The sequence below is a fragment of the Pelophylax lessonae genome (genome assembly GCF_965119305.1).
Source record: "Pelophylax lessonae genome assembly, chromosome: 8".
In the NCBI taxonomy this organism is placed as follows: Eukaryota; Metazoa; Chordata; class Amphibia; order Anura; family Ranidae; genus Pelophylax; species Pelophylax lessonae.
The window spans coordinates 279,095,529-279,122,201 of NC_138775.1; the positions used below are offsets into that span (position 1 = coordinate 279,095,529).

A 26,673-nucleotide genomic window follows, 5' to 3' on the forward strand; every position below is an offset into this window, starting at 1 on the left:
TTATAAAAAAAAGCCCAAACCCATAAATTACAAAAAAAGTCACAGTATAAATCAGTGTTTTTTCTTTTTTTTCAGTATTTAGTTTAGAATTATCTAAGGGCAGAATATTTGGCCCACATTAAATCCACAAAATAAAAAAAAATAAAAAATTACATCTTAAATGGGAAAACAGTAAAAAAGAAATTAGGAACACAAACTGAAAAACAAAAATGATTTTTTTTTCCTTTGGTCTTTTTTAGATCTTCAAAAAAAAAAAAAAAAAAACCAAGCAAAAAGGAAACAAAACTTTGTCCAGAAACGAATGAAAAATACAGATTGTCATCTTCCTCCAATTGGCTAACCAATAATTACAAATAGACACAGGTTTGTGCATAACAAATTATAAAAAAAAAGCCCAAAGCCATAAATTACAAAAAAAAGAAGACAGTATTTTCTCTTTATTTTTTCTGTATTTAGTTTAGAATTATCTAAGGGCAGATTTTTTGATCCTAGTTAAATCTACAAAATAACAAAAAAAGAAGCATTAATCCTTGGATTCACACTGTGCGGCCTGGTTGCAGGTGCGGGAATCGCATCTGTTCCCACCCCCAAATCGTGTGGCTCTTACGAGATGCACGGGGCCGCCATTCATTCTGAATAGCACCCCCACACATCTCAGCCCGCAGCGCGTTGGTGAGAATCACAGGGAAATCGCATGGTCAAAATGACCATGTGGTTTTCCTGCATTTGTGTTCTTAAAAAACTGCATGCACTTTTTTTTGTGGGAAAATGCTAGCATGGCAGCCTATTAAAATTAACGGGCTGTTGTTCCTGCGAAAACAAGTGTGAACCGAGGGAGAATCTGAAATGGGAAAGCAGTAAAAATAATTAAGACCACGAACTGAAAAAGAAAAAAAAAAAAAAAAAAAAAAAAAAAAGATTGTATTTTTTTTTTCCAGTGGATAAACCAATGTATTATAAAAAAAAAAAAAAAGGTTTGTGAAAAATAGTAAAAATAAAATTCAGACCAGTAAAATATATAAAAACTTCAAAATTATAACTCACTGTTTTTTTGTTTCTTTCAAAATTTCTATTAAGAAAAAAAAAAAAAAAAAAAAAAAAGATTGTATTTTTTTTTTTTCGGTGGATAAACCAATGTATTATAGAAAAAAAAAATCCGTATGGCTTGTGAAAAATAGTAAAAAAAAAATCCAGACCAGTAAAATATATAAAAACTTCAAATAATAACTCACTGTTTTTTTGTTTCTTTCAAAATTTCTATTAAAAAAAAAAAAAAAAACCTTACACCAAAAAAAGCCCTTAAAGCTAAGTAAATGTTTTTACTGCAATTAAATATTTTCGACAAAAAAATCATATTTGCAAAAAACAAAAAAAGAAAAAAACAACAAATGAATTTAAAATGTTTTCTTCTTGCTTTGCCCATTAGTTCTGTCCCATAGATGAACAATATTAAAGTAGAAAAAGAACATCAGGAAGTGGGCGCAGGAGACAGCAGAGATTAGCACTGGGAAGAGGTCAGGGAGCGTAGGAGGCGGAGTCAAGGCACTGCTTCCTATACTCAGGGCCGCCATCACCAACAAGGAAAGGAAGAGCTGCGGGGAGAAGAACAACAAAACTGTATCAGATTATTGGCTTAAATAATTCCATGAATACAAACTCGGCTAAATGGACAACTGTTGATCTTGCGGTGGCAAAATCGGTGCCTGGAGTGAGGGGGTTAAACCCGCAGCATTTACACATCGCACATACTTCTGATTTAAATATATAGCACTCATGAGGCAGATTTAGCCGTCTCATATATACACACTCCAATGACCTCTAGGCATTTCACACATCATCCAAGAAGCATTCAGCGCCCCGGATGATTTACTAAAACTTCTTTTGCAGGATCCCCGGCACTGCTGCTGCTCACAGGTTCCAGGTTATGTGCGCACTGGGCCATAGTGCATTATGTCTGTAGCATGCTCAGCTAAAAGAGACCATGGCAGTCTGGTTCGTTATGAATATCAATATTTTTAACCCCTTCACGCTTAAGGGTAACAAATCCTAATGCCTAAGCACAATTTTGCAACTTTGACATTTATTAGTAAAACCGTACATCTCATCACAACTACTTTGTGCATCCAGGTGGATTATACCTTGTTTTTTTCCAGGACAAATTGGGTTTTTTTTTGGTTGTAAATGATAATGGATATCTCCTGATTTTTTTTTTTTTCTTTTGTTATTATCAAAGTAAGACTGGCCCAAAATAGTAAAAAAAAAATATATATATTTTTTTTAATTTAGCTGTATATTTCTTGTTACTATTATAATCTGCCACCAAAGAACAATCCAAAATAAATGTTCCTGCTTCTGACCAATCCAGCAATAACACATATGTTTTTTTCCCATAGTACAGCCCAGAAACAATAGAGCGCATTTTGCTTTTTTTTTTTTTTGTCCTACCAAAAACACACTGACACTTTGTTTTTTTGTTTTTTTACTAAAGCTAGAGAGGGAAAAGTTTTGCAATAAAACCTGGAAGCTGATTGATTTCTCTGCAAAATTGTGACTAACTAACTTTACTGTTTAATTTATTTAAAATTCATAAAAGTGTATTTTTTTTCCCCCCAAAAAACTGCGTTTGGAAGACTTCTGCGCAAAAACAGTGCGACATAAAATATTGCAACGATTGCCATTTTATTCTCTAGGATCTTAGCTAAAAAATATATATACAATGTTTGGGGGTGCTAAGTAATTTTCTAGCAAGAAATACTGATTTTAACTTGTAAGCAGCAATTGTCAGGAAAAGTATGGGGCTTTAAGAGGTTAAACTGCCCTCACTTAGTGCCGGGTCACACTTGTGCGATGCGGGAAGGCTGTGAATTTGCAGCCTGTTCCCACATCGCAAACGCACATCTGGCAGTTCACACTGCCATATGCGATACGCTGGGGGTGTCAATGAAATGTTAACGACACCCTCAGTTTGAGCGCAAATATCGCAGTGCGATCTGACAGTTCGCACAGGATCGGATCGCACCAGTGTGAACCACTGTGCGATCCGATCCTGATGCGGCTGAAAAAATGCCTCATGTGCGACTTTTGTGCAGGTGCAGTGCGAATTTAGCCATACAAAGTGTATGGCTGAATTCGCACTGCACATCCGATCGCATGTAATGAAGGAGCAGTGCGCTCCAATATTACATGCGATCGCCGCACACGCGGAAGTGTGAACCGGCACTTACAGATGGAAGGTAATTCCTTTGATCTAAAAGAATGTAAAGATACAATGTAAAGCATTGTGTTTATAGTCATCTTAGCAGCCGGGCTCTTTTTTTTTGACAGCTGTGGGTAAGCAGAAAACGACTGTAAGAATCAAGGACATGGAGTTTTAAATGGGGGGGGGGGGGGGGGGGGAATCGAGATCGCGATTTCTTAACGATTATTTGTGCAGCTCTATGTCATGGTGCTATAAATTAACTGAAATATCAAACAGTGAGCTCTTTTCTGTTCGAATTTGGCAGCAGTTATATTGGGCTGGGGGAGAGAATCTTGAAAAAGTAATTTTGCAGAATTCTGGAGCTCGACTCTAATACAGCTGGGAGTCTGAATTTCTCCTGCACTCTGCTAGACAGTTCTGGAAGGAGTGGGTGGGACTGTACATAAATGTCCTATGTTCCTGCAGGGCTTGGATAGAGCTAGGCGTGGCTATGCACCGATAGTGCCGGTGTTCCGTGAAAAAATCGGACCTCGTCACTTCCGGTGACAGAGCATCACAAAACAGCTGATGGGAGTCGTCCGTGCGCATGCGCAGAAGACATTTTTCGAGGTTTGGCAAAATTATAACAGAGAGCGGACAGCTGATTGAGAGGAGGCGGGGCTGAGGTGCGACGGAGGACACCACCGCGTCATCGAGACATTACAGGGACGGAGGCACATATGCAGAGCTGAATAGAGGAGGCGGGACGGAGGTGCGGCCGTGTAATAAATGCAGGGCTTAAGCGACTCCTTCTGTTTTATTATCTTTAGTAATTATCGTATTATTTATCCTTAGGATTTCATTACATTTAGTATTTCTTATTTTGTATTATAGAAATACTAAATGTTATGAAATCCTAAGGATAAATAATACGATAATTACTAAAGATAATAAAACATAAGGAGTCGCTAAAGTCCTGCATTTATTACACGGCCGCACCTCCGTCCCGCCTCCTCTATTCAGCTCTGCAGATGACGCGGCGGTGTCTTCCGTCCCACCTCAGCCCCGCCTCCTCTCAGTCAACTGCCCGCTATGTGTTATAATTTTACCAAACCAAGATAATGTATTGTGCGCATGCGCACTTAAAACTCCCATCAGCTGTTTCATGACGTAGGGCCACCGGAAGTGACGAGGTCCGATTTTTTCATGGGTCCGAGAAAATTTTAGAACACCGGTGTTCTATCAGATTACCGCTACCCGTCAGATCGTGTAACTGAAGTGATGTTCCGACCAAAAAATACTTAATGCGCTCCAAACATGCGTTCTATGGCACTATGCACTCCAAACACTTCATGATCTGATGGGTAGCAGTAATCTGATAGAACACCCATGCGGACATCTTACTACACCCAGCTATATCTTGAATTTCAAAGTAACTTTAGCAAAAGTGAGCGTATATAAATAAATATAGTATATTGACATCTGTGATGCTGTTTGGATGTTTAATTTTGAAAGCCTAAAGGTTTAGCACTGAGCAGTGCGGGGTGTACCAACATGGCCTCCGCCACCTTCCTACTCCTGGCATCCAGCTTCTTTCAAAATGTAACATCAAAACAGCATCACAGATATCAATATACTAGCAATAAAGTGAGCGTATATAAATGTAGTATATTGACATCTGTGATGTTTTTTTGATGTTACATTTGCAAAGAAGCTGGATGCCAGCAGTAGGAAGGTGGCGGAGGCCATGTTGGTACACCCTGCACTGCTCAGCGCTAAACCTTTAGGCTTTCACAATTAAACTTCCAAACAGCATCACAGATGTCAATATACTATATTTATATATGCTCACTTTATTGCTAAAATTACTCTGAATTTCAAGACGTAGCTGGGTGTAGTAAGGTGTCCACATGGGTGTTCAGAATACCGATACCCATCATATCATGAAGTGTTTGGAACGCATAGTGCGGTGGAACGCATGTTGGAACGCATAGCGCATGCGCATTAAGTATTTTTTGGTCAGAACGTCATTTCTGTTACATGATCTGACAGGTAGCTGTAATCTGACAGAACACCGGCCTCTGAACAGCTACTTTCACACTTTCCGATGGGCCGGGCCCTCCTTACCAGCAGACGGAGCAAACTCTGCGGAACTGTAAACCAGGTCGAATATTTCCTTATAGAGAGACCAAAAGCCTTCAACTTCATGGCATCTTCAGAGGTTTTCTCATGGAAGGACAGGCAGGAGGCAGTCACCAAGAGGAACGCTAGCATTGTAATGCTGTATGCCATGATGAGTCCGTCCTTTATCAGGAGTGGCAACATGCTGTAAAGAAACACAAGATCAGCACTCCATTAAAGTGTTTGTAAACCTCAGACATGAAATATAAACAAAGTATTTTCCTCTATAGCGTGTACTTGTCCCAATCCACAGCACTTAGGGCTCTTTCACACGGGCGATCCGATCAGATCCACCTGTCAGTTTTTTAGGCGGATCTGATCGGATCCTCCATGCAGCTCTATGGGGCAGCGGATGTCAGCGGAGACACCTCCGCTGACACCCGTATCCGATCCTGTCCGTGAAATCTGGACGGATGGAAACCCTATTTTTCCATCCGTGCAGGGATCGGATCGGATGAGAGCGGACAGGCGGTCCGCTCTCATCCGATCCCCCATAGAGAGCAGCGGGGGCTGTGACACCTCCCTCTCCACACTGCAAGCGGAGACGGAGCTGTCATCTGCCGGCTCAGCGGGGATCGGCGGATCGATCCCCGCTGAGCAGCACGGATCCGCCTACGGAGGCGGACCGTGTGAAAGAGCCCTAAGTGTCATTTCTGTCTGTTGTCTCCTACCTCTGCTATCAGCATAAATCACTTCTGACAAATTTTCCTGACACCAAGAGAAAATTGGTGCTTTACAAAAGATAGCTAGGAAGGACGAGATTCTCCAGGTCAGCTCATCGAAAGTGATGAGGGTGCTGCATTTCTGACAGGATCAACAGGTTTTTTTCTGTACTTGCTAAAAATGTTCCTAGCTTTAAAAAAAACAATGATGATTTATATAGTTCTTACTTCCTGGAATCCACCTGTCTTTAGCTCAGGCATGCAGGCAGGAGGGTGTACTTAGCTGAGAAAACCCCTCCTGAAACTCCTGGGATGTATGGCATCATTTGCCTAGGCCTGGAACTTAGGAAGTAACTATATAAATAAGAAATATACTGTATATAATATACTTTCCTATTTTTTTTTACCAGCAAGCAGCATGAGGATTACAAATTATCAATCTAAATTGAGAGAGTGAAGTTTCACTTTTAAAATCCACCTTTATGAACATTTTTCATGTCACACCAATTTGTAGAGTGTAACATGAAAAATGTTTACATTCCTCAGCCCCCCCTTACCTTAATAGTGGGGTTCGTCTCCCCACAGCTCCACCCTCACAGCTGTGCCATTCATTAACAGAGAGCTGTGAATGGAAAGCTATAAGACCCCACTGCTACTGCGGCAGAGTAAAAGTTCTCAATGGAGCACAAGTGGGGTGAAGTCACCACACACAATCCATTGATTATTTCCTCCAGCTCAAAAAGCAAAAAGGTCAGTACCTCCTCCGTATGGACCTAGACTGCAGAAAAATGTGCAGAGATCTGAGCATTGGGGACCCTGACCCACCAGAATCCACCTACTACAGGCTGCCTACAGAAAACTACAGGAGGGGGCGGAGACAAGACCAGTCACCCTGTACAAGAAGAGAGAGCAGAGCTGTGGGAGGAACCCAGCAGGCTCCACCTACTACAGGCAACCCCCAGAAAACTACAGCAGGGGTTGGAGACAAGAACAGTTACCCTGCACAAGGAAAGAGAGAGCAGAGCTGTGGGAGGGGACCCAGCAGGCTCCACCTACTACAGGCTGCCTACAAAAAACTACAGAAGGGGTTGGAGACAAGACCAGTCACTCTGCACAAGGAAAGAGAGAGCAGAGCTGTGGGAGGGGACCCAGCAGGCTCCACCTACTACAGGCTGCCTATAAAAAAACTACAGGAGGAGGCGGAGACAAGACCAGTCGCTCTGCACAAGGAAAGAGAACAGAGGTGTGGGAGGGGACCCAGCAGGCTCCACCTACTACAGGCTGCCTATAAAAAAAAAACTACAGGAGGGGGCGGAGACAAAACCAGTCACCCTGCACAAGAAGAGAGAGCAGAGCTGTGGGAGGAACCCAGTAGGCTCCACCTACTACAGGCTACCCCCAGAAAACTACAGCAGGGAGTGGAGACAAGACCAGTTACCTTGCACAAGGAAAGAGAGAGCAGAGCTGTGGGAGGGGACCCAGCAGGCTCCACCTACTACAGGCTGCCTACAAAAAAACTACAGGAGGAGGCGGAGACAAGACCAGTCACTCTGCACAAGGAAAGAGAACAGAGGTGTGGGAGGGGACCCAGCAGGCTCCACCTACTACAGGCTGCCTACAGAAAACTACAGGAGGGGGCGGAGACAAGACCAGTCACCCTGTACAAGAAGAGAGAGCAGAGCTGTGGGAGGAACCCAGCAGGCTCCACCTACTACAGGCAACCCCCAGAAAACTACTGCAGGGGTTGGAGACAAGACCAGTTACCCTGCACAAGGAAAGAGAGCAGAGCTGTGGGAGGGGACCCAGCAGGCTCCACCTACTACAGGCTGCCTACAAAAAACTACAGGAGGGGTTGGAGACAAGACCAGTCACTCTGCACAAGGAAAGAGAGAGCAGAGCTTTGGGAGGGGACCCAGCAGGCTCCACCTACTACAGGCTGCCTACAAAAAACTACAGGAGGGGTTGGAGACAAGACCAGTCACTCTGCACAAGGAAACAGAGAGCAGAGCTGTGGGAGGGGACCCAGCAGGCTCCACCTACTACAGGCTGCCTACAAAAAAAACTACAGGAGGGGGCGGAGACAAAACCAGTCACCCTGCACAAGAAGAGAGCAGAGCTGTGGGAGGAACCCAGTAGGCTCCACCTACTACAGGCTACCCCCAGAAAACTACAGCAGGGAGTGGAGACAAGACCAGTTACCTTGCACAAGGAAAGAGAGAGCAGAGCTGTGGGAGGGGACCCAGCAGGCTCCACCTACTACAGGCTGCCTACAAAAAACTGCAGGAGGGGGCGGAGACAAGACCAGTCACCCTGCACAAGAAGAGAGAGCAGAGCTGTGGGAGACCCCCAGCAGGCTCCACCTACTATAGGCTACCCGCAGAAAACTACTGCAGGGGGTGGAGACAAGACCAGTTACCCTGCACAAGGAAAGAGAGAGCAGAGCTGTAGGAGGGGCCCACCTCACCCCATCCACTACAGGCTGCCTGCAGAAAAAATAAGAACCTTTACAACCCCTTTAATGCATGGGGACCCCTGGGCACTGCCATGATAATCTTGAATTACATCATACTTGCCAACTGTCCCGGATTTGCTGGGCCAGTCACACTTTTTTTACTAAGCTGTCCCAGGAAGGTGGTGTCCCAAGCAACTTCCAGGAACCTGTATTGTGCCCTCCTGACCCCCGTACAGTGCCCTTCTGCCTCCAACCCTGTACTGTGCCCTTTGTTTAGTCTTTGATTTATGGAATGCTTTCTTTTTGTTTAAAATCAATTTTAATATGTTCAATACTATCAAATATTTATACTTTAATTCCTGAGAGTAGATGTGTAAAGTGGGGCCGGCTGGTAGGAGCCCAGTCCATTACTTTGCCCAGGGGCCCATGATGCTATTAAGACGGTCCTGGTGGAGACAAGACCGGTCACCCTGCACAAGGAGAGAGAGCAGCAGTGAGCGGTCTTTATTACAGGACAAGAAAGTCTCACACTGGATTACTGCACAGATCTGGAGGAAATATAAAAAGAGCACACCAAGATTCACGGGACAACACACATGATTCTTGTATGTATCCTGGATTCAGCTGTAAATATTTGATTCTACTTAGGAATGGCAGTTACCTGAATGTGGATGTGAGTAAAAACCACGTAGACATCAGAGGAATCTCACTGAGGAGAAAGCAGACCGGCCTAAAATAAGGAACATACAAACAATCAGCGTCCTGTAGCAGACATTTGGAATTACTGCAACAACCTGGAAACCCTTTGTGATGTTTCATATTGGAACTTGCATGCTGTTCCATACTTTCATTAGTATGGGACATACACAGATTTGTAAATGCTACCTCTAATGATCATTAGTATGATTTGTTTTCCTGCTTAAAAAGATGGTCACCAAATAAAAAAAAAAAAGTAAAGGCACAGAAAAGGAAGCCTTTTAAAAGTTTACTTGCTAATTTTTTCTTTGCATACATTACTTTTGTTCACTTGCAAAGTTTCCTAGAAAATCTGACTAGTGCAGGAGAGGCAATTCTATAGCACAGCCCCCTCCCTCCCAACTTCCATTCCATAGCACAGCCCCCTCCATCTCTCCTTCCTTCCATCCCATAGCAGAGCCCCCTCCATTCCACAGCACAGTCACCCCTTTCTATTCCATAGCAAAGCCCCCTCCCTCCCTCCTTCCATTCAATAACACAGCCCCCTCCATCCCTCCTTCCATTCCATACCACAGCACCCTCCATCCCTCCTTCCTTTCATCCCATAGCAGAGCCCCCTCCATTCCACGGCACAGCAACCCCTTTCTATTCCATAGCACAGCCCCCTCCATCCCTCTTTCCATCCATTCCATAGCACAGTCCCCTCCATCCCTCCTTCCTTCCATTCCACAGCACAGCCCCCTCCATCCCTCCTTCCTTCCATCCCATAGCAGAGCCCCCTCCATTCCACAGCACAGCTACCCCTTTCTATTCCATAGCAAAGCCCCCTCCCTCCCTCCTTCCATTCAATAACACAGCCCCTCCATCCCTCCTTCCATTCCAAAGCACAGCACCCTCCATCCCTCCTTCCATTCCATAGCACAGCTCCTTCCCTCCGTCCTTCTATTCCATAGCACAGCTTCCTCCCTCCTTCCATTCCATACCACTGCCCCCCTCCCTCCCTCCTTCCATTCCATAGCACAGCTTCCTTCCTCCTTCCATTCCATAGCACAGCCCCCTCCATCCCTCTTTCCTTCCATTCAATAGCACAGCCCCCTCCATCCATTTCATAGCACAGCCCCCTTCCTCCCTCTTTCCATTCCATAGCACAGCCCCCTCCATCCCTCCTTCCTTCCATTCTATAGCACAGCCCCCTCCCTCCATCCTTCCATTCTATAGCACAGCCCCCTCCCTCCATCCTCCCATTCTATAGCACAGCCCCCTCCTCCTTCCTTCTTTCCATTCTATAGCACAGCCCTCTCCCTCCCTCCTTCCATTCCATAGCACAGCCCCCTCCATCCCTCCTTCCATTTCATAGTACAGCCCCCTTCCTTCCTCCATTCAACAGCACAGCCCCCTCCCTCCCTCCATTCCATAGCACAGTCCCCTCCATCCCCCCCTTCCATTCTATAGCACAACCCCCTCTCTCCTTCCATTCCAAAGCAATGAATGTCCCTCATTCCATAGAACAGCCCCCCACCTCCCTCCCTCCCTCCTTTTATTCTGTAGCACAGCCCCCTCCCTCCTTCCATTCCATAGCACAGCCCCCTTCATCCCTTCTTCCATTTCATAGCACTGCCCCCTCCCTTCTCCTATTCCATAGAACAGCCCCCTCCCTCCCTTCTTCCATTCCATAGCACAGCCCCTTCCTACCTCCTTCCATTCCATAGCACAGCCCCAAGTCCCTCCTTCCTTCCCTCCATTCTATAGCACAGCCCCCCCCCCCACCTCTCTCCTTCCTTCCATTCCCTAGCACAGCCCCCTCCCTCCCTCCATTCTGTAGCACAACCCCTCCCTTCTTCCATTCCGTAGCACAGCCCCCACCATCCCTCCTTTCATTCCACAGCACAGCCCCCTCCATCCCTCCTTCCATTCCATAGCACAGCCCCCTCCATCCCTCCTTCAATTCCATAGCACAGCCCCCTCCATCCCTCCCTCAATTCCATAGCACAGCCCCCTCCCTCCCTCTTTCCATTCTATAGCACAGCCCCCTCCATACATTTCATAGCACAGCCCCCTTACTCCCTCTTTCCATTCTATAGCACAGCCCCCTCCATCCCTCTTTACATTCCATAGCACAACCCCCTCCCTCTCTCCTTCCTTTCATTCCATAGCACAGCCCCCTCCCTCCCTCCTTCCATTCTATAGCACAGCCCTCTCCCTCCCTTCTTCCATTCTATAGCACAGCCCCCTCCATCCCTCCTTCCATTCCATAGCACAGCCCCCTTCCTTCCTCTATTCAATAGCACAGCCCCCTCCATCCCTCCTTCCATTTCATAGCACAGCCCCTCCCTCCTTCCATTCCATTCCATAGCACAGTCTTCTCCCTCCTTCCATTCCCTAGCACAGCCCCCACCCTCCCCCCTTCCATTCCATGGCACAGCCCCCTTCCTCCCATTTCATGGCACAGCCCCCTCCCTCCTTCCTTTCCATAGCACAGCCCCCTCCTACCCTCCTTTCTTCCATTCCATAGCTCAACTCCCTCCCTCCTTCCATTTCAAAGCACAGCCTCCTCCCTCCTTCCATTTCATGGCACAGCCCCCTCCCTCCCTCCTTCCATTTCATAGCACTGTCCTCCTCTGGGAGCCCTTAGCATTACCTACTCCTGACATCTGCGCTCAGCATTACCTACTCCTGACCGCTGCGCTAAGCATTACCTACTCCTGACCTCGGCACTCGGCATTACCTGCCCGACCTCAGCTTTCGGCCTTACCTACTCCTGGTTTGGCGCTCAGCAGCATTACCTGCTCCCGACCTCGGTGCTCAGCATTACCTGCTCCTGACCTCTGCATTACTCATTACTGGCCTCTGCACTACTCCTGATGCCCGCACTATGTTTTACATACTACTGATCCCTTCACTCTGCCTTACACACTACTGACCTCTGCACTGAGCGTTACATGCTTCTGACCTCTGCACTGTGCGTTACATGCTACTGTAGTACTGACCTCTGCACTGTGCGTTACATGTTACTGACGTCTGCACTGCGTGTTACATGCTACTGACCACTGCACTGTGCGTTATAATCTACTGACCTCTGTGTTACTTCTCCTGACCTCTAATCTCGGTTACTTATTATTGGCCACTGAAAACGGTTTGCTACTAACCCCTGCACTTGGTATTACTACTAACCTCTGAACTCTACGTTACTTACAACAGACCTCTAAACTCTGACATGCTTTTGACCTCTTAGCTCTTCAAACGTTCATTACATTTTAATGGAGCTTTGTTATCTGCATACAGTGAATCACATCACCAGGCGTTTTCCCATGAATGTCAGTTGTGATGAAAATCATAAAACCAAATTAAATGGCAGAGCAATACGTGAGTATTCTGGACTCTCCTCCACTGTGGCAACAAGTCCTCTATAATTCAATAGATTTTCTTTGCCCATGTTGCAAAATGCTTGTCAACACATTGTGAACAGGCTCCTCCACCTCCACCGCTGTCAGAAAATAGATCCAGTTTGGGTGGACAACAATTTCTATTTTTTGTAATTATTAACCACTTGATCCCCAGGCCTTTTTCTGACACTTCTCACATACATGTAAAAATCTGTATTTTTTGCTAGAAAATTACATCGAACCCCCAAACATTATATATATATTTTTAAAGCAGAGGCCCTAGCCTAGAGAATAAAAAAGTGGGTGTTGCAATTAGTTTTTGTCACGTGATATTTCCACAGCAGGTTTTCAAACACAATGTTTTTGGAAAAAATACACTTAATTTTCATGCACAAAAACACAATATAATATCCAATTGTTTGGTAAAATCTAAAAAATTATGTTATGCCAAGTAAATAGATAGCAAACATTTCACGCGTTAACCACTTCAATACCAGGCCAATTTTCAGCTTTCAGTGCTGTTCCACTTTGAATGACAATTGCGTGGCCATGCAACACTGTACCTATATAACATTTTTAAAAACATTTTTTTTTTATTTAAACAGACAGAGCTTTCTTTTGTAGTATTTTAAATCACCACTGAGTTTATTTTGTGCTCAAAACATTTTAAAAAAAAAATGTTTTTCTTTCTTTCTGTTATAAAATTTAGCAAATAAGTAATTTTTCTTCTTCACTGATGTGCGCTGATGAGGCTGCACTGATGGGCACTGATAGGCGGCACTGATGATGCTGCATTGATGGGCACTAATAGGCGGCACTGATGATGCTGCATTGATGGGCACTGATAAGCGGCACTGATGATGCTGCATTGATGGGCACTAATGAGGTGGCGCTGATGAGGCTGGACTGATGGGCACTGATAGGCGGCACTGAAGATGCTGCATTGATGGGCACTGATAGGCAGCACTGATGATGCTGCATTGATGGGCACTGCTGAGGTGGCGTTGATGAGGCTGGACTGATGGGCACTGATAGGCGGCACTGATGAAGCTGCATTGATGGGCACTGATAGGCGGCACTGATGATGCTGCATTGATGGGCACTGATAGGCGACACTGATGATGATGCATTGATGGGCACTGATAGGCGGCACTGATGATTCTGCATTGATGGGCACTGATAGGCGGCACTGATGATGCTGCATTGATGGGCACTGATAGGTGGCACTGATGATGCTGCATTGATGGGCACTGATGAGGTGGCGTTGATGAGGCTGGACTGATGGGCACTGATAGGCGGCACTGATGATGCTGCATTGATGGGCACTGATAGGCGACACTGATGATGCTGCATTGATGGGCACTGATAGGCGGCACTGAGGATTCTGCATTGATGGGCACTGATAGGCAGCACTGATGATGCTGCATTGATGGGCACTGATAGGTGGCACTGATGATGCTGCATTGATGGGCACTGATGAGGTGGCGTTGATGAGGCTGGACTGATGGGCACTGATGATGCTGCATTGATGGGCACTGATAGGCGGCACTGATGATGCTGAATTGATGGGCACTGATGATGCTGAATTGATGGGCACTGATGAGGTTGGACTGATGGGCACTAATAGGTGGCACTGATAATCAGTGTAAACAATGTGCTGACAGTCTTGCCGGTTATCAGCTCTCCTTTCCTCTAACAGACACAGCAGTGGAGGAAAGGGCTGCTGATAATCGGCAAGTCTGTTTACATGTAATCAGCTGTGATTGGCTCTTTAGCCCCCGTTCACACACATTTGACAGGTAAAATCGCATTACAAGTCGCACCCTATTGCCAGCAATGGAACTGTTAAAATTGACTTTGCGGTGCGGCAATGATTTGAAACAGTAATTCCTACACTACTTTTGGCGACTTCAGGTGTGACTTGCATAGACATCTGTGCATTAAGTTGCACAGATGTGAGCCAAGTTGCACCTGAAGTCGCACTGAAATACGGCTTTGAATCTTGTGATTTCAAGTGAAGTTACACCATTTTAAAGTTGCATCAGTGTGAACCTAGACTTACCTCAATCTGTGATCAGCTGTGTCTGAAGGATCAATTGGTCACAGAACGCACCGGATGCACGCCTCAGGGGGTGTGTGGGAGGCGGGGGTTCTGGGAGGACGTCAATGGACGCCCGCACTGTAGGCATCTTTTGGCTATAGCACGGTCAAGAAGTAGTTAAAATTGTGCACGCCCATGGAACGGCGTGAAACCACATAGCAAGCGATAAGCTGCAGGCATCATCCCAGTATAACCACTCAAAGTCGGGTAACGTACTGGTAAGTCGCCCGGTGTTAGGTGGTTAAATAGACGCAATAAAACACTTTCAATGGCATATTTACCAGACCAAAAAGGTAGCAAATAAAAAGTTAATTTTTCAATGGAATTGCAACTTGATGAATTAGTGTTGACTGATTTTTGAAACACACAACCCTCAGTCCCGGTTCACACTATAGCGATGTCAGACATCGCATGTTATTTGGAACGCACTGCTCAGAAAATCACATGCAATGTGAATTCAGCCATGTATGGCTGAACTCGCATCGGATTCGGACACAACTCGCACAGGACCCTTTTTTGGGTCCGCAGCAGAACCATGTCCGAACTGACAGTTCGCACTGCGATATGCAAACTGATCTGGGGGCGTGGTTAACTTTTTATTGACACCCCCAGCAATTCACATATGGCAGTGTGAACTAGGATCGACCGATATTGTTTTTTCATTGCCGATACCAATATTTTGGTCATCGCGTATCGGTGTCGACCGATATTTATGTACATTTAAAAAAAAAAAAAATGTTCCTTTTTTTTTTTTTTTTAAATTGACAGGTACTCTTGTGGAGGGATCTGGGGGTCTAAAAGACCCCCAAACCCCTCCTCTGCACTTAAAAGCACTCAAAATGCCAACTTTGGCTGTTTTGAATGAGGCCATTTTTTTTAATTTGGCGCCGAGTACCCGGAAGTCATGACATCACTTCCGGGTTTTTGCATGGAGACCCAATCAGAGCCGAATAGCCTTTGATCAGGTCTTCCGCGGCTGTGCAGGTTGTTTCCACGGGTCTCCCGGTGGGACAGGAGACCCAGGCGAGCCACGGAAGGTGGCGGGAGGGGAAGGTCTCCTCCCACTCCTTGTAATGACAGCCGCATCGGTAGTCATTACAAGACAGCTGACCGTCGGCTATGGACACCGGTACCGGGGTGATTCCTCTAGCTGCAGGCATCACTCCGGTACAAGCACTTTCCAAAATATCGGCAATATCGGTCACCTCCGGGGCCGATTTTGATATATCGGGGAAAGTGCATATCGGCTCTCGATATATAAGCTTTGCCGATAATCGGTCGATCCCTAGTGTGAACTGTCTGTGGATTTGCAGGGTTCCCGCATCGCATATATGTGAACCGGCACTCATGCAGATAGTGTCCTTAGCAGAAATCATGTGCCCAGGGTCTCAGTGCTGCAAGACAAGAGCACTAACCCCTTAACCAAGTCTCATTTCTGCACACACAATCAAGTTGCCTTGAAACTGTTGCAAAATGCAAATATAAAAACACCTTTCCTGTTTTTGTATTGGTTAGCAGGTGCTGGAATTTGTAGTGCTATGCCAGGTGCGATGCCCCATTATATCCCACATCATCTCCACAACAGAGGAGTTTAAACAAACTGCAAACCCCCCACCCCACACCATGAAAGGAACCTGCAGCCAATTTCCTCACCTAAACAAATGTAGGTGTCACTTCCTCCTCTCTGTGCAATTTGTGTGCCGCTGGCCAGGGTGACAAACCCTTTTGTGGTCATCTCGCTTGTGAAGTGTTGTGTAAACAAGGCTATCTGAGGCTCGTTACAGGCAATTACCAAAGAATTACTGCAGATTAGGCCGTTCACATCTCATTGACAACCGTTCAATGAAACTCAGCAGAGGGCCAGCGTGAGAAACAAGATGGCTGCCGATTGCATGCTTATCCTGCTCATTAGAATAAGAAAGCACTGCAATGAGAGTGTGTTCCCTCACAAGGTAAGCGGAGGAGGAGGATTGTTAATGAACTTTTATCTACTCCTCTTGTGTTCTTCTCTGAAATGTCCAGCAACTTCCACATACTGCCAACCATTTCCGCTTTGTTCACACCACGTGTGATGAGCTGCGCTGATCAACATAGGCGCAACACAAGGACACTAAACAAAACAATTGTTCTCCGTTTGCCCTGTGTACACCAGACAACAATGTTGGAATGTCTGTATTTTTCCTCAAAATGCACCATTTGTTTTTTTTTTTTTTGTTTTTTTTTATGTTTCAAAGAATTTTGTTGGGTACATGCTGCAATTTTATGCATCGTCAAAACATCATTTCATCAGGCCCCCCCCCCCAAAAAAGTAGGTATTCAATAACCATTATTATAGTAGCATAATAATTAGGTAGTTATTAGTAAAAAAAATAAAAAAATAAAAAATGTACTGTACTGACACTGGCTGGGAAGGGGTTAACATTTTGGGGTAATCAAGGGGTTAAGTGTGTGCCTAACAAGTGTTAAGTACAGTGACAGTGCATCCAGAAAGTATTCACAGCACTTCACTTTTTCTACATCTTTTTATGTTACAGCCGTATTCCAAAATGGATTAAAATCATTATTTTCTTCAAAATTCTACAATCCCCCATAATGACAACGTGAAAGAAGTTTGTCTCAAATCCTTGCAAATTTATTAAAAATAAAAAAAAAATCCCATATACAGTAAGTATTCACAGCCTTTGCTCAATACTTTGGTGAAGCACCTTTGGCACCAATTACAGCCTCAAGTCTTTTTGAGTATGATGCTACAAGCTTGGCACACCTATTTTTTGGATAGTTTCTCCCATTCTTCTTTGAAGGACCTCACAAGCTCCATCAGGTTGGATGGGGAGCGTCTGTGCACAGCCAATTTCAGATCTCTCCAGAGATGTTCAATCGGGTTCAAGTCTGGGCTCTGGCTGGGCCATTTAAGGACATTCACAGAGTTGTCACGTAGCCACTCCTTTGTTATCTTGGCTGTGTGCTTAGGATGGTTGTCCTGTTAGAAGATGAACCTCGCCCCAGTCTGAGGTCCAGAGCGCTCTGGAGCAGGTTTTCATCAAGGACTCTGTACATTGCTGCATTCATCTTTCCCCCGATCCTGACTAGTCTCCCAGTTCCTGCCGCTAAAAAACATCCCTGCAGTATGCTGCTGCCACCACCATTCTTCACTGTAGGGATGGCATTGGCCAGGTGATGAGCGGTGCCTGGTTTCCTCCAGACATGACCCTTGCCATTCAGGCCAAAGAGTTCAATCTTTGTTTCATCAGACCAGAGAATTTTGTTTCTCAGGGTCTGAGAGACCTTCAGGTGGCTTTTAGCAAACTCCAGGCGGGCTGTCATGTGCCTTTTACTGAGGAGTGGCTTCCGTCTGGCCACTCTACCATACAGGCCTGATTAGTGGAGTGCTGCAGAGATGGTTGTTCTTCTGGAAGGTTCTCCTCTCTCCACAGAGAAACACTGGAGATCTGTCAGAGTGACCATCGGGTTCTTGGTCACCTCCCTGACTAAGGCCCTTCTCGCTCAGTTTGGCCAGGCCGCCCGCTCTGGTGGTTCCAAACTTCTTCCATTTACGGATGATGGAGACCACTGTGCTCATTTGGACCTTCAATGCTGCAGAAATTTTTCTGTACTCTTCAATCAAGATGTAGAAACATCTCAAGGGTATTCAGTGGAAACAGGATGCACCTGAGCCTAATTTCGAGTGTCATATCAAAGGGTGTGAATACTTATGTACATGGGATTTGTTTTTTATTGTTAATAAATGTGCAAAGATTTCAAACAAACTTCTTTCACGTTGTCATTATGGGGGATTGTTTGTAGAATTTTTAGGAAAATAATGAATTTAATCCATTTTGGAGTAAGGCTGTAACACAGTGGTGCTCTGCGCCCCGAGCCCACCCTTTTTTGAAGCCTATTAGAGCCTCTGGCTCTAATCACGTGCTTCCAAAAAAACCCCAATTGGAATCCATGCGTCCGGCGCCCTGCATTATAAGGGCTCAAAATGCCATGTCCTGAGCTACTAGCCAGGCCTTAAGAGGTATTCGCCACTAGTTGCTCCACCCAACCTCTACCCTGCCCCGCCCCTAAACACACCCTCATAAATTATCTCATAAAATGACACTGTTAAAGTGTTTTATATAGGCATAGTGCTTGAACTGAATCAGGCTCAGGTAAGTAATTAGGGGGGGGGGGGAGAAAGAGATAATAATTGAATGTTTTTTACCTTAATACAGAGAATGCATTAGAGGTAGAACAAACTTGAGCCTTTACAACCACTTTAATAATAGAACTAAGTCTAATGCTTGTCTTTAACTTTATTACCCAACTTGCTTAGCAGGTGTTTTTTTTTTAAGCAGATTTGGCTGTATTATTACCTTAAATCTGGGTTCACACTTGTGCGTTGCAGGACACTGCATGTGATTCACACAGGAATCAAACTGCATTCCTATGCACATCACATGCAATGTCTGTGCGGTTCGGTTTGAGCTATACATTTTGTATGGTTCAAATCGCGTCATATCCCCACCAAAATGGTGCAGGAACCTTTCTTTCATGCACTTGCAGGGCAGCCATCAGGGGGGGGACAGCCCATACACATGTAGGGGGCCCAGGCGTTCCATGGGGCAAAGCTGCCCAGGCCCAACCAACGAGATCAAGTTGTTGCTGCTGTAGTAACTAGCAATTGCTAAAGCAGGATGGCCGCAGAGTAAGCTGATGCAACTGAAGAGATGTCTCTTTGCTGGATTGGGCTGTCTTTTTGCTAAATATATGAGCCTGTCTCTTTCCTGGATTGGGATGTCTCTTTGCTGAATATATGAGGCCGTCTCTTTGCTGAATAGGGATATCTCTTTGCTGAATATATTTTTTGCAGGATTGGATTCATTTTCATATATTAAGTTGTAAGAGTGTTTAAATAAAAGTGGGTGCACTGAAGGACTCGTGAGATTGCCAGCGGGCCGATTTGGAGGGATGGCCAGAGGACCGGCTCTGGGGAATGTTAGTTGTCAGGCCCAGAGGGGCCCAGACCTAAAGCTTTGTAAGGGGCCCCAGAATTTCTGATGGCTGCCCTGCGCACTTGTATCGCATCGCATAGATGTTCACTCCAATGCAATCAGATTCTGGCATTCACACTGCGTTTTGCAAGCTGTTTAGGGGGTGTCATTATTCTAACATTGACACCTGTAGCAGATCGCATGGACACCATGAGATTGCAATGTGTTGCAGGAAACGCACAGGATTCACTGTGTTTCCCGCATAACATTAGTGTGAACCAGGGCTGAACCTAGGGCCGTTCCCTGAAGTTAGCCACCATATGTCCACAGTCTTATGGATTGAATAACATCTATCACAGAAAACTGGATAAAGGCTGTATATTGATGCAGAATGTGACACTAAGGCAGACCGAGCGTGTCACTTGACTGTCCAAAACTCATCAATAAAGAGTAAGTAGATAAAAAAATATATATGATTGCTGGTGGGGGGCTCAAGAAGGGAAGTCTGAGGTCTGAGCAGTGGCGGATGGTGCATTTGGGGCGCAGGGGCCGCCCCCCCTATCCATGCATCCGGCCTCCTAATCTACATGTAGGGCGCCAGACGCATTGAGTTCAATGGGGCTTTTTTTTTTAGCCATGTGATTAGAGCCAGAGGCTCTAATAGGCTAAAAAAAAGGATGGGCTTGGGGGGGGGGGGGTATGGTGTGCAGCCTGGGGGGGGGGGGGGTTGGGGTATGGTGCGGTCTGTCTGCCGCCCCCCGGCCTATGGAGCACCAGCCGCCTCTGGGTCTGAGGGAGGCACAAAGCCTGAAGATGGGTTTTGAATTGAATTCCACCTGTTCTACACTTCATAGGAAATGAAGGCACGCTGACCACCCAGGATCTGAGACAACCAGGACAAAGAATGTGAAAACAAATGGAAAGGAAACAAAGTTCTGCATGTCTTTGATCACGGTATGGTAATGAATTCCAGGTGTATTCGTTTCAGTGCATCCTGAGGTTCTGATTTGCCATAGAACAAAAACTTAGCATGTTGACCTGGAATGTTCCATCACCCAACTGACATCCACTTGGCTGCACCTCTGTGGCCAGAATGGTTTGTTATGGAAAGAGAGGGCTGATATTTACTTTGCTGATGAGAATAAGAGCCGGTTGACACTGGGGCGACTTGTCAGGCCCCCCCCCCCTCTGAGTGCCCCCATAGCAAGCCGCTTGCTGTGGGGGCACTCGTGTGTGCTCACTCCCGAGCCAGCTCTCTGCGTTCATAAGACACAAAGAGCGCGGCTCACCCCCACCTCCCACCTCACTGGCTGTGATTGACAGCAGCAGGAGCCAATGGCTCCTGCATCTCAGCTAATCAGAAGAGAGAGACCAAGGAGGCTTCAGGTCTCATGCACATCGCTGGATCGAGATCAAGCATAGGCAAGTATTGGGGGGCTGAGGGGGGGGGGGGGGGGTGCTGCACACTGAAGATTTTTACCTTTGTGCATAGAATACAGGAAGGAAAAAAAGCTTCAGCCTTTACAACCACTTTAATAACAAGAAATTCTGCACAGGACTGCACTGGAGATTTTCTCACATGCAATCCTATACGGTTGACAACTCCCTTTTCTCTACAAAAAAGGAGAGATCCTTTGTTACTATTTCTTTAAATCTTTTCTGGCAGGAAAAGGTTGAAACAGATCCGGCACATAACTGATTCCCAAATGATCAGATTCCTATGGGTGGCGGACGTCTCTGTGAATACTGAATCTAATGAAGGGTACACAAAGATAAGACCATGTAAAATAGCCAAACAAGGTGATTGAATCATGAAGCAAGCCCATTGCACAGAAGCGTGACTACTTACAAGGACACCAAGAGAATGGACTTTTCATGGACTTGGAAGGAGAAAAGGAAGAAGGACAAGGCACAGATTACCTTTGAAAAAAAAAAACATAATTAAAGGGATATCAATGTGATGGATTAGGTAAAATGTCTATTTTTCTGTCTATTTTTGTACATGTAAATATGCTTTTTTATTCCTTACTCAAAATGACAGCTACCTTTCCCTCCCATCGAATTAAGCTCTTCTAACTAAGATGGCGCCCTCATCCAAGACTACACCCAAGAAGAGAACACTCAGAGTCTGGAGGAAGTTTACCTTATATGGATATGACCAATCAGAAGCTACAAGCAATCAGATAACATTATGCTTATGACGTACTTGCTCACGATACTAACCACTCGCCCATATAACCCCATGTACGCAGTAGTAATGAAGAAAGTATCACTTACCTGAACACGTTTCAGTGTGGTTCTTCTCGTGCATGCACCAGATTATATAGGCCAAATCAGGAAGGGGGCAGATACTCACCAGACGATTGGTCTGATCCAAAACATCAAGGCTCAGCAGTCTGCTGGTATCATGAACATCTGGTTTATGGCTATGGATGGCACACTTCTCTAAAGAAGAATTCCAGGTATGGGAGTTTTTACATAGTTACATTGTTCCAGCATGGATCAATGTACGGTAACTATGTATATACCATACCTACACTCCCATATCCCTACCTAGCACTCCTTATTTTCTCACCCTTCACACTCTGGGCTTACCTTAACATCCCCACCCTCATAAAACCCACACACTACCCCGCAACACTGGGGACTTAGAACCCCAACCGCCATGCCCTATCCAACCCCGTCCCACCCAGTATATCTTGGATCCCCCCAAGGTATGATATAGTCTGGTGTGGATGACTCATTGTATATCTTGTCTTTATGGTTACTAGTTGCCACTGGTTCAATATAAAATATATACTTCACATAAAGATGCACTTACAGAATGGGCCTTGTTGGTTTTTACTTGGTCAACATATACATTGTTTTCACATTGACTGTAATGTCCTGGTTTATATCCCGATGACTGTTATCCGATGATGTGACATTCACTCACCCTGTGTCTTGCCTTTTTTTTTTTTTTGTTTCTATTAGACATCTTGCACACGATACTCCTGTTTGAGCATCTACTTCATCTGTTTTTTTTTTTTTTTGTATGTATTTGCGCGTATTCTTGTGCATATGCAGTCCCATTCAGAGATCGCATTGAATTTTCTCAATGAATGCAAAATGCTCTCTAATTGCAGAGGCAGAGCGGTGACATCACAATCTACTTGTCCAATCAGAGAACGCATTGCATTTATTAAGAAAATGCAATGCGAACTCTGAATGGTGTTTGAGGCAAGTGGGCGACCCCCTGTGTTCACAATACAGCAGGGCAGCTGATTAGCAGAGATGCCTATTACAGTGATTTCCAGCTTTCAGGAGGATCCCACACGTATGATACATGCATACATAGGTCCAAGCTGGATCAATGTAACCATATAAAAAATATCTACACCTGGAATTCTTCATTGAAAAAGAAGTATGGGGTTTTATATTTATTTTTCAGAATCATACTTACCTAGGTGGAAGCTGCATCTGTCCTCAACCGGCTCCAAGACTGAGAGCCAAGCAATCAAACACCACCAATCGCTCGGTTCTCAGGGCTCCCTGAGCAGAGAGCTGGTGACTGTCAGCCACCGCTGTCCACTCACTGGTGTACTGGGCTGTGGAGGGGGTGGGAGCGGCCAGCTCAGGCTCTCAGGCTAGGCTGGGTGCCGGTCCAGGCATGTGGGCGGATACAGACTGCATTGTCGCAATCTTACCCGAGCCTTGACCGGCTCTGTGACGTCAACCAACAGCAGGCTCCAGCCCACTGTCTGCTGAAAACAGGTCACAGTCATGAACTGCACTCCTGTGATCCCTAGGGGAAGTACAACCAAACGAGCTTTGGCTGTACTTCCCTTTTAAAGCCCATCCCATCCCAACACCATTTCACACACAAACACCTTCTGTATTAAAAGGTAGCTTCAACTCTGTATCTTGTATCTTCCTTCATCTGAGCTGCCGGTTCTCTGCCAGGTTCAGTCTCATCCAACCCACTTCCTGTAAGTGCAGAGCATCATGGGTACATCCATGAGTTTTTTTTTTTTCCAAGCAATTTTTGTTTGGGGGAGTGGGACGGACAATAAGTGAACCTTTTATTTCCATGAGTGCCCCCTTGTCAACACAGAGGACAAGGGGGCTCGCTTAACGTCTAGAGGAAAACAGATTTCATCTCCAAATATGGAAATCTTTCTGCACCGTAAGAGCTGTGAAAATGTGGGATAGACTCCCTCCAGAGGTGGTTCTGGCTAGCTTACTAGATTGCTTTAAAAAAAGGCCTGGATTCTTTCCTAGGTGTGCATATTATAAATGGGTACTAATTAGGGATCGACCGATTATCGGCCAAGTCGATATATCGAGAGCCAATATGCACTTTCCACGATATATCGGAATATTTATATTGATATAGATATTGCCGATATTTCGGAAAGTGCTTGTACCGGAGTGATGCCTGCAGCTAGAGGCATCACCCCGGTACCGGCGTCCATAGCCAAGGGTCAGCTGTCTTGTAATGACAACCGATGCAGCTGAGAGGCAGTCATTACAAGGAGCGGGAGGGGACGTCCCCCTCGCTGTCTTCCGCGGATCGCCCGGGTCTCCCGTCCCACTGGGAGGCCCGGGCAACCAGCCTGCACGACTGCCGAAGACCCGATCAAAGCCGCATTCGGCTCTCATCTGGTCTCGATGCAAAAACCCAGAAGTGATGTCATGGCGCAAGACTAAAAAAAATGAGGGCATTCAAAACAGCCAAACTTGGCGTTTTTAATGCTTTTAAGTGCAGAGGAGAGTTTTGGGGTCTCTTAGACCCCTAGATCCCTCCACAAGAGTACCTGTCAAGTAAAAAAAAAAAATATATATAATTTTTTTTTAAATACCACACCAATACCCGATGCAGGGCCATCTTACCGAATGGGCACCCTAGGCAGTTGCCCGGGGGCCCCACCTACCCAGCCCCAGCCAAGCATTAGTCCCGATTCTCGTGTGCATTCCGTCGCTGAACTTAGCAGGTGGCAAGCACCTGTCAGCCCTGCACTGCTGTCAGGCCACTTGGGCCATGGAGGGCCCACAACTGCAAGAATGCCTGTCCGCCTCCACGGGAACAGGTACACACAAGACAGTCGAGTCGGACTCCCGTCCGTGTGTGTGTTCACCGGACCCAGCCGCCGAACTTAGAAGCTGTCATTAGCCTGGCACTGCTGTACCAATAAATATCGCCTTATCGATAATTTGCATTTTTATTCTCGTGGGTGATTGTCTAGGCGGGGCCCCAGTGCACTGCATTGCCCGGGGGCCCTTTAATGCTTTTAAGATGGCACTGACCCGATGACCAAAATATCGGTATTGGCAATGAAAAAACAATATCAGTCGATCACTAGTACTAATATTTATAGGTAAAGTTGATCCAGGGAATATCTGATTGCCTCTCGGGGGATCAGGAAGGAATTTTTTCCCCTGCTGTAGTAAATTGGATCATGCTTTACTGGGGTTTTTCGCCTTCCTCTGGATCAACTGCGGGTATAGGATTGTGTATATGGGATTGTATGGTTGGGTTTTCTTTACTGTTTTTTGTTTTTTATTGGTTGGGCCAGATGGACTTATGTCTTTTTTCAACCTGACTAACTATGTAACTACATGCAGCCTATTGATATACGCAGCAGAATATGCAAAGAAAATAAATAAAAATACCAATCATAACAACATTGTAAAAAGAATGAGAATTTAAACTTACCAAGGAAAGTTTGAATCCCCTGAAAGTCGGGTTCATAGTTAATTTGAGACAAGTTGGCAGAACCCCCAGCAAAGTGCAGGCAAAACTAAAGGGAAGAAATAAAACCAAATTTGAGTTATTTAGAGGAAATGAACAATCTCTGGCTCATTCTAGAGTCAAAATATATCTCCTTCTTGAGGTTGTATTAAAAAGTTCCATAAAGTATGGGATATCTGGGTTGAAGCCTCCTCTTCTAACACAGACTCAATAGATGAATAACTAGAATATAATCCCTTATTCGATGATGACTATTGAGATCCCATGGATATGCTCTGGATGATAGCAAACCACCTAGATATTAGGATTCTGAATTTATGTCTAGTCCCTTTGGTTTAGTTGTATTTACCTTGAACGCATACAATTCTATGCATTATACAATGTACGGACCTCAATATGATTCTAAAGGTACCGACACATAGAAAGGGGTTTAATTTTTTCACTTTTCTTTTTTTTTTTTTTTTTCCCTTTTGTTTTTGTTACTGTTGTTTTTCTTGAGTCTGGGAATGCCCAATAGGCTCTGTTTTGTACTATCTTATAAAACCTGAAATAAAAAGAATTTACAAAAACAAAAAATACAGTGCCTTCCAAAAGTATTCGGCCCCTTTGAACTTTGCAACCTTTTGCCACATTTCAGGCTTCAAACATAAAGATATAAAACTAATTTTTTGTGAAGAATCAACAACAAGTGGGACACAATCATGAAGTAGAATGAAATTTATTGGATATTTTAAACTTTGTGAACAAATAAAAAACTGAAAAATTGGGCGTGCAAAATTATTCAGCCCCCTTAAGTTAATACTTTGTAGCGCCACCTTTTGCTGCGATTACAGCTGTAGGTGGCTTGGGGTATGTCTCTATCAGTTTTGCACATCGAGAGACTGAAATTTTTGCCCATTCCTCCTTGCAAAACAGCTCGAGCTCAGTGAGGTTGGATGGAGAGCGTTTGTGAACAGCAGTTTTCAGTTCTTTCCACAGATTCTCGATTGGATTTAGGTCTGGACTTTGACTTGGCCATTCTAACACCTGGATATGTTTATTTGTGAACAATTCCATTGTAGATTTTGCTTTATGTTTTGGATCATTGTCTTGTTAGAAGACAAATCTCCATCCCAGTCTCAGGTCTTTTGCAGACTCCATCAGGTTTTCTTCCAGAATGGTCCTGTATTTGGCTCCATCCATCTTCCTATCAATTGTAACCATCTTCCCTGTCCCTGCTGAAGAAAAGCAGGCCCAAACCATGATGCTGCCACCACCATGTTTGACAGTGGTGATGGTGTGTTCAGGGTGATGAGCTGTGTTGCTTTTACGCC

General features: G+C 45.1%; 1 protein-coding gene across 1 annotated transcript in view; it reads right to left on the minus strand.

Moving 5' to 3' along the window:
- Positions 1-1,394: 1,394 nt before the first annotated feature.
- The window catches only part of ALG6 (ALG6 alpha-1,3-glucosyltransferase), a gene marked incomplete at its 3' end in the record, with an annotated part of 89,767 nt that continues 64,488 nt past the window's right edge, over positions 1,395-26,673 (minus strand). Inside the window, exons 10-14 of the mRNA XM_082265661.1 lie at positions 25,325-25,409; positions 21,479-21,549; positions 9,135-9,203; positions 5,306-5,504; positions 1,395-1,592 (exon numbers count right to left, since the gene is read on the minus strand). Coding sequence (XP_082121787.1) covers positions 1,395-1,592; positions 5,306-5,504; positions 9,135-9,203; positions 21,479-21,549; positions 25,325-25,409 — 622 coding nt within the window. The remainder of the gene's footprint in view (positions 1,593-5,305; positions 5,505-9,134; positions 9,204-21,478; positions 21,550-25,324; positions 25,410-26,673) is intronic.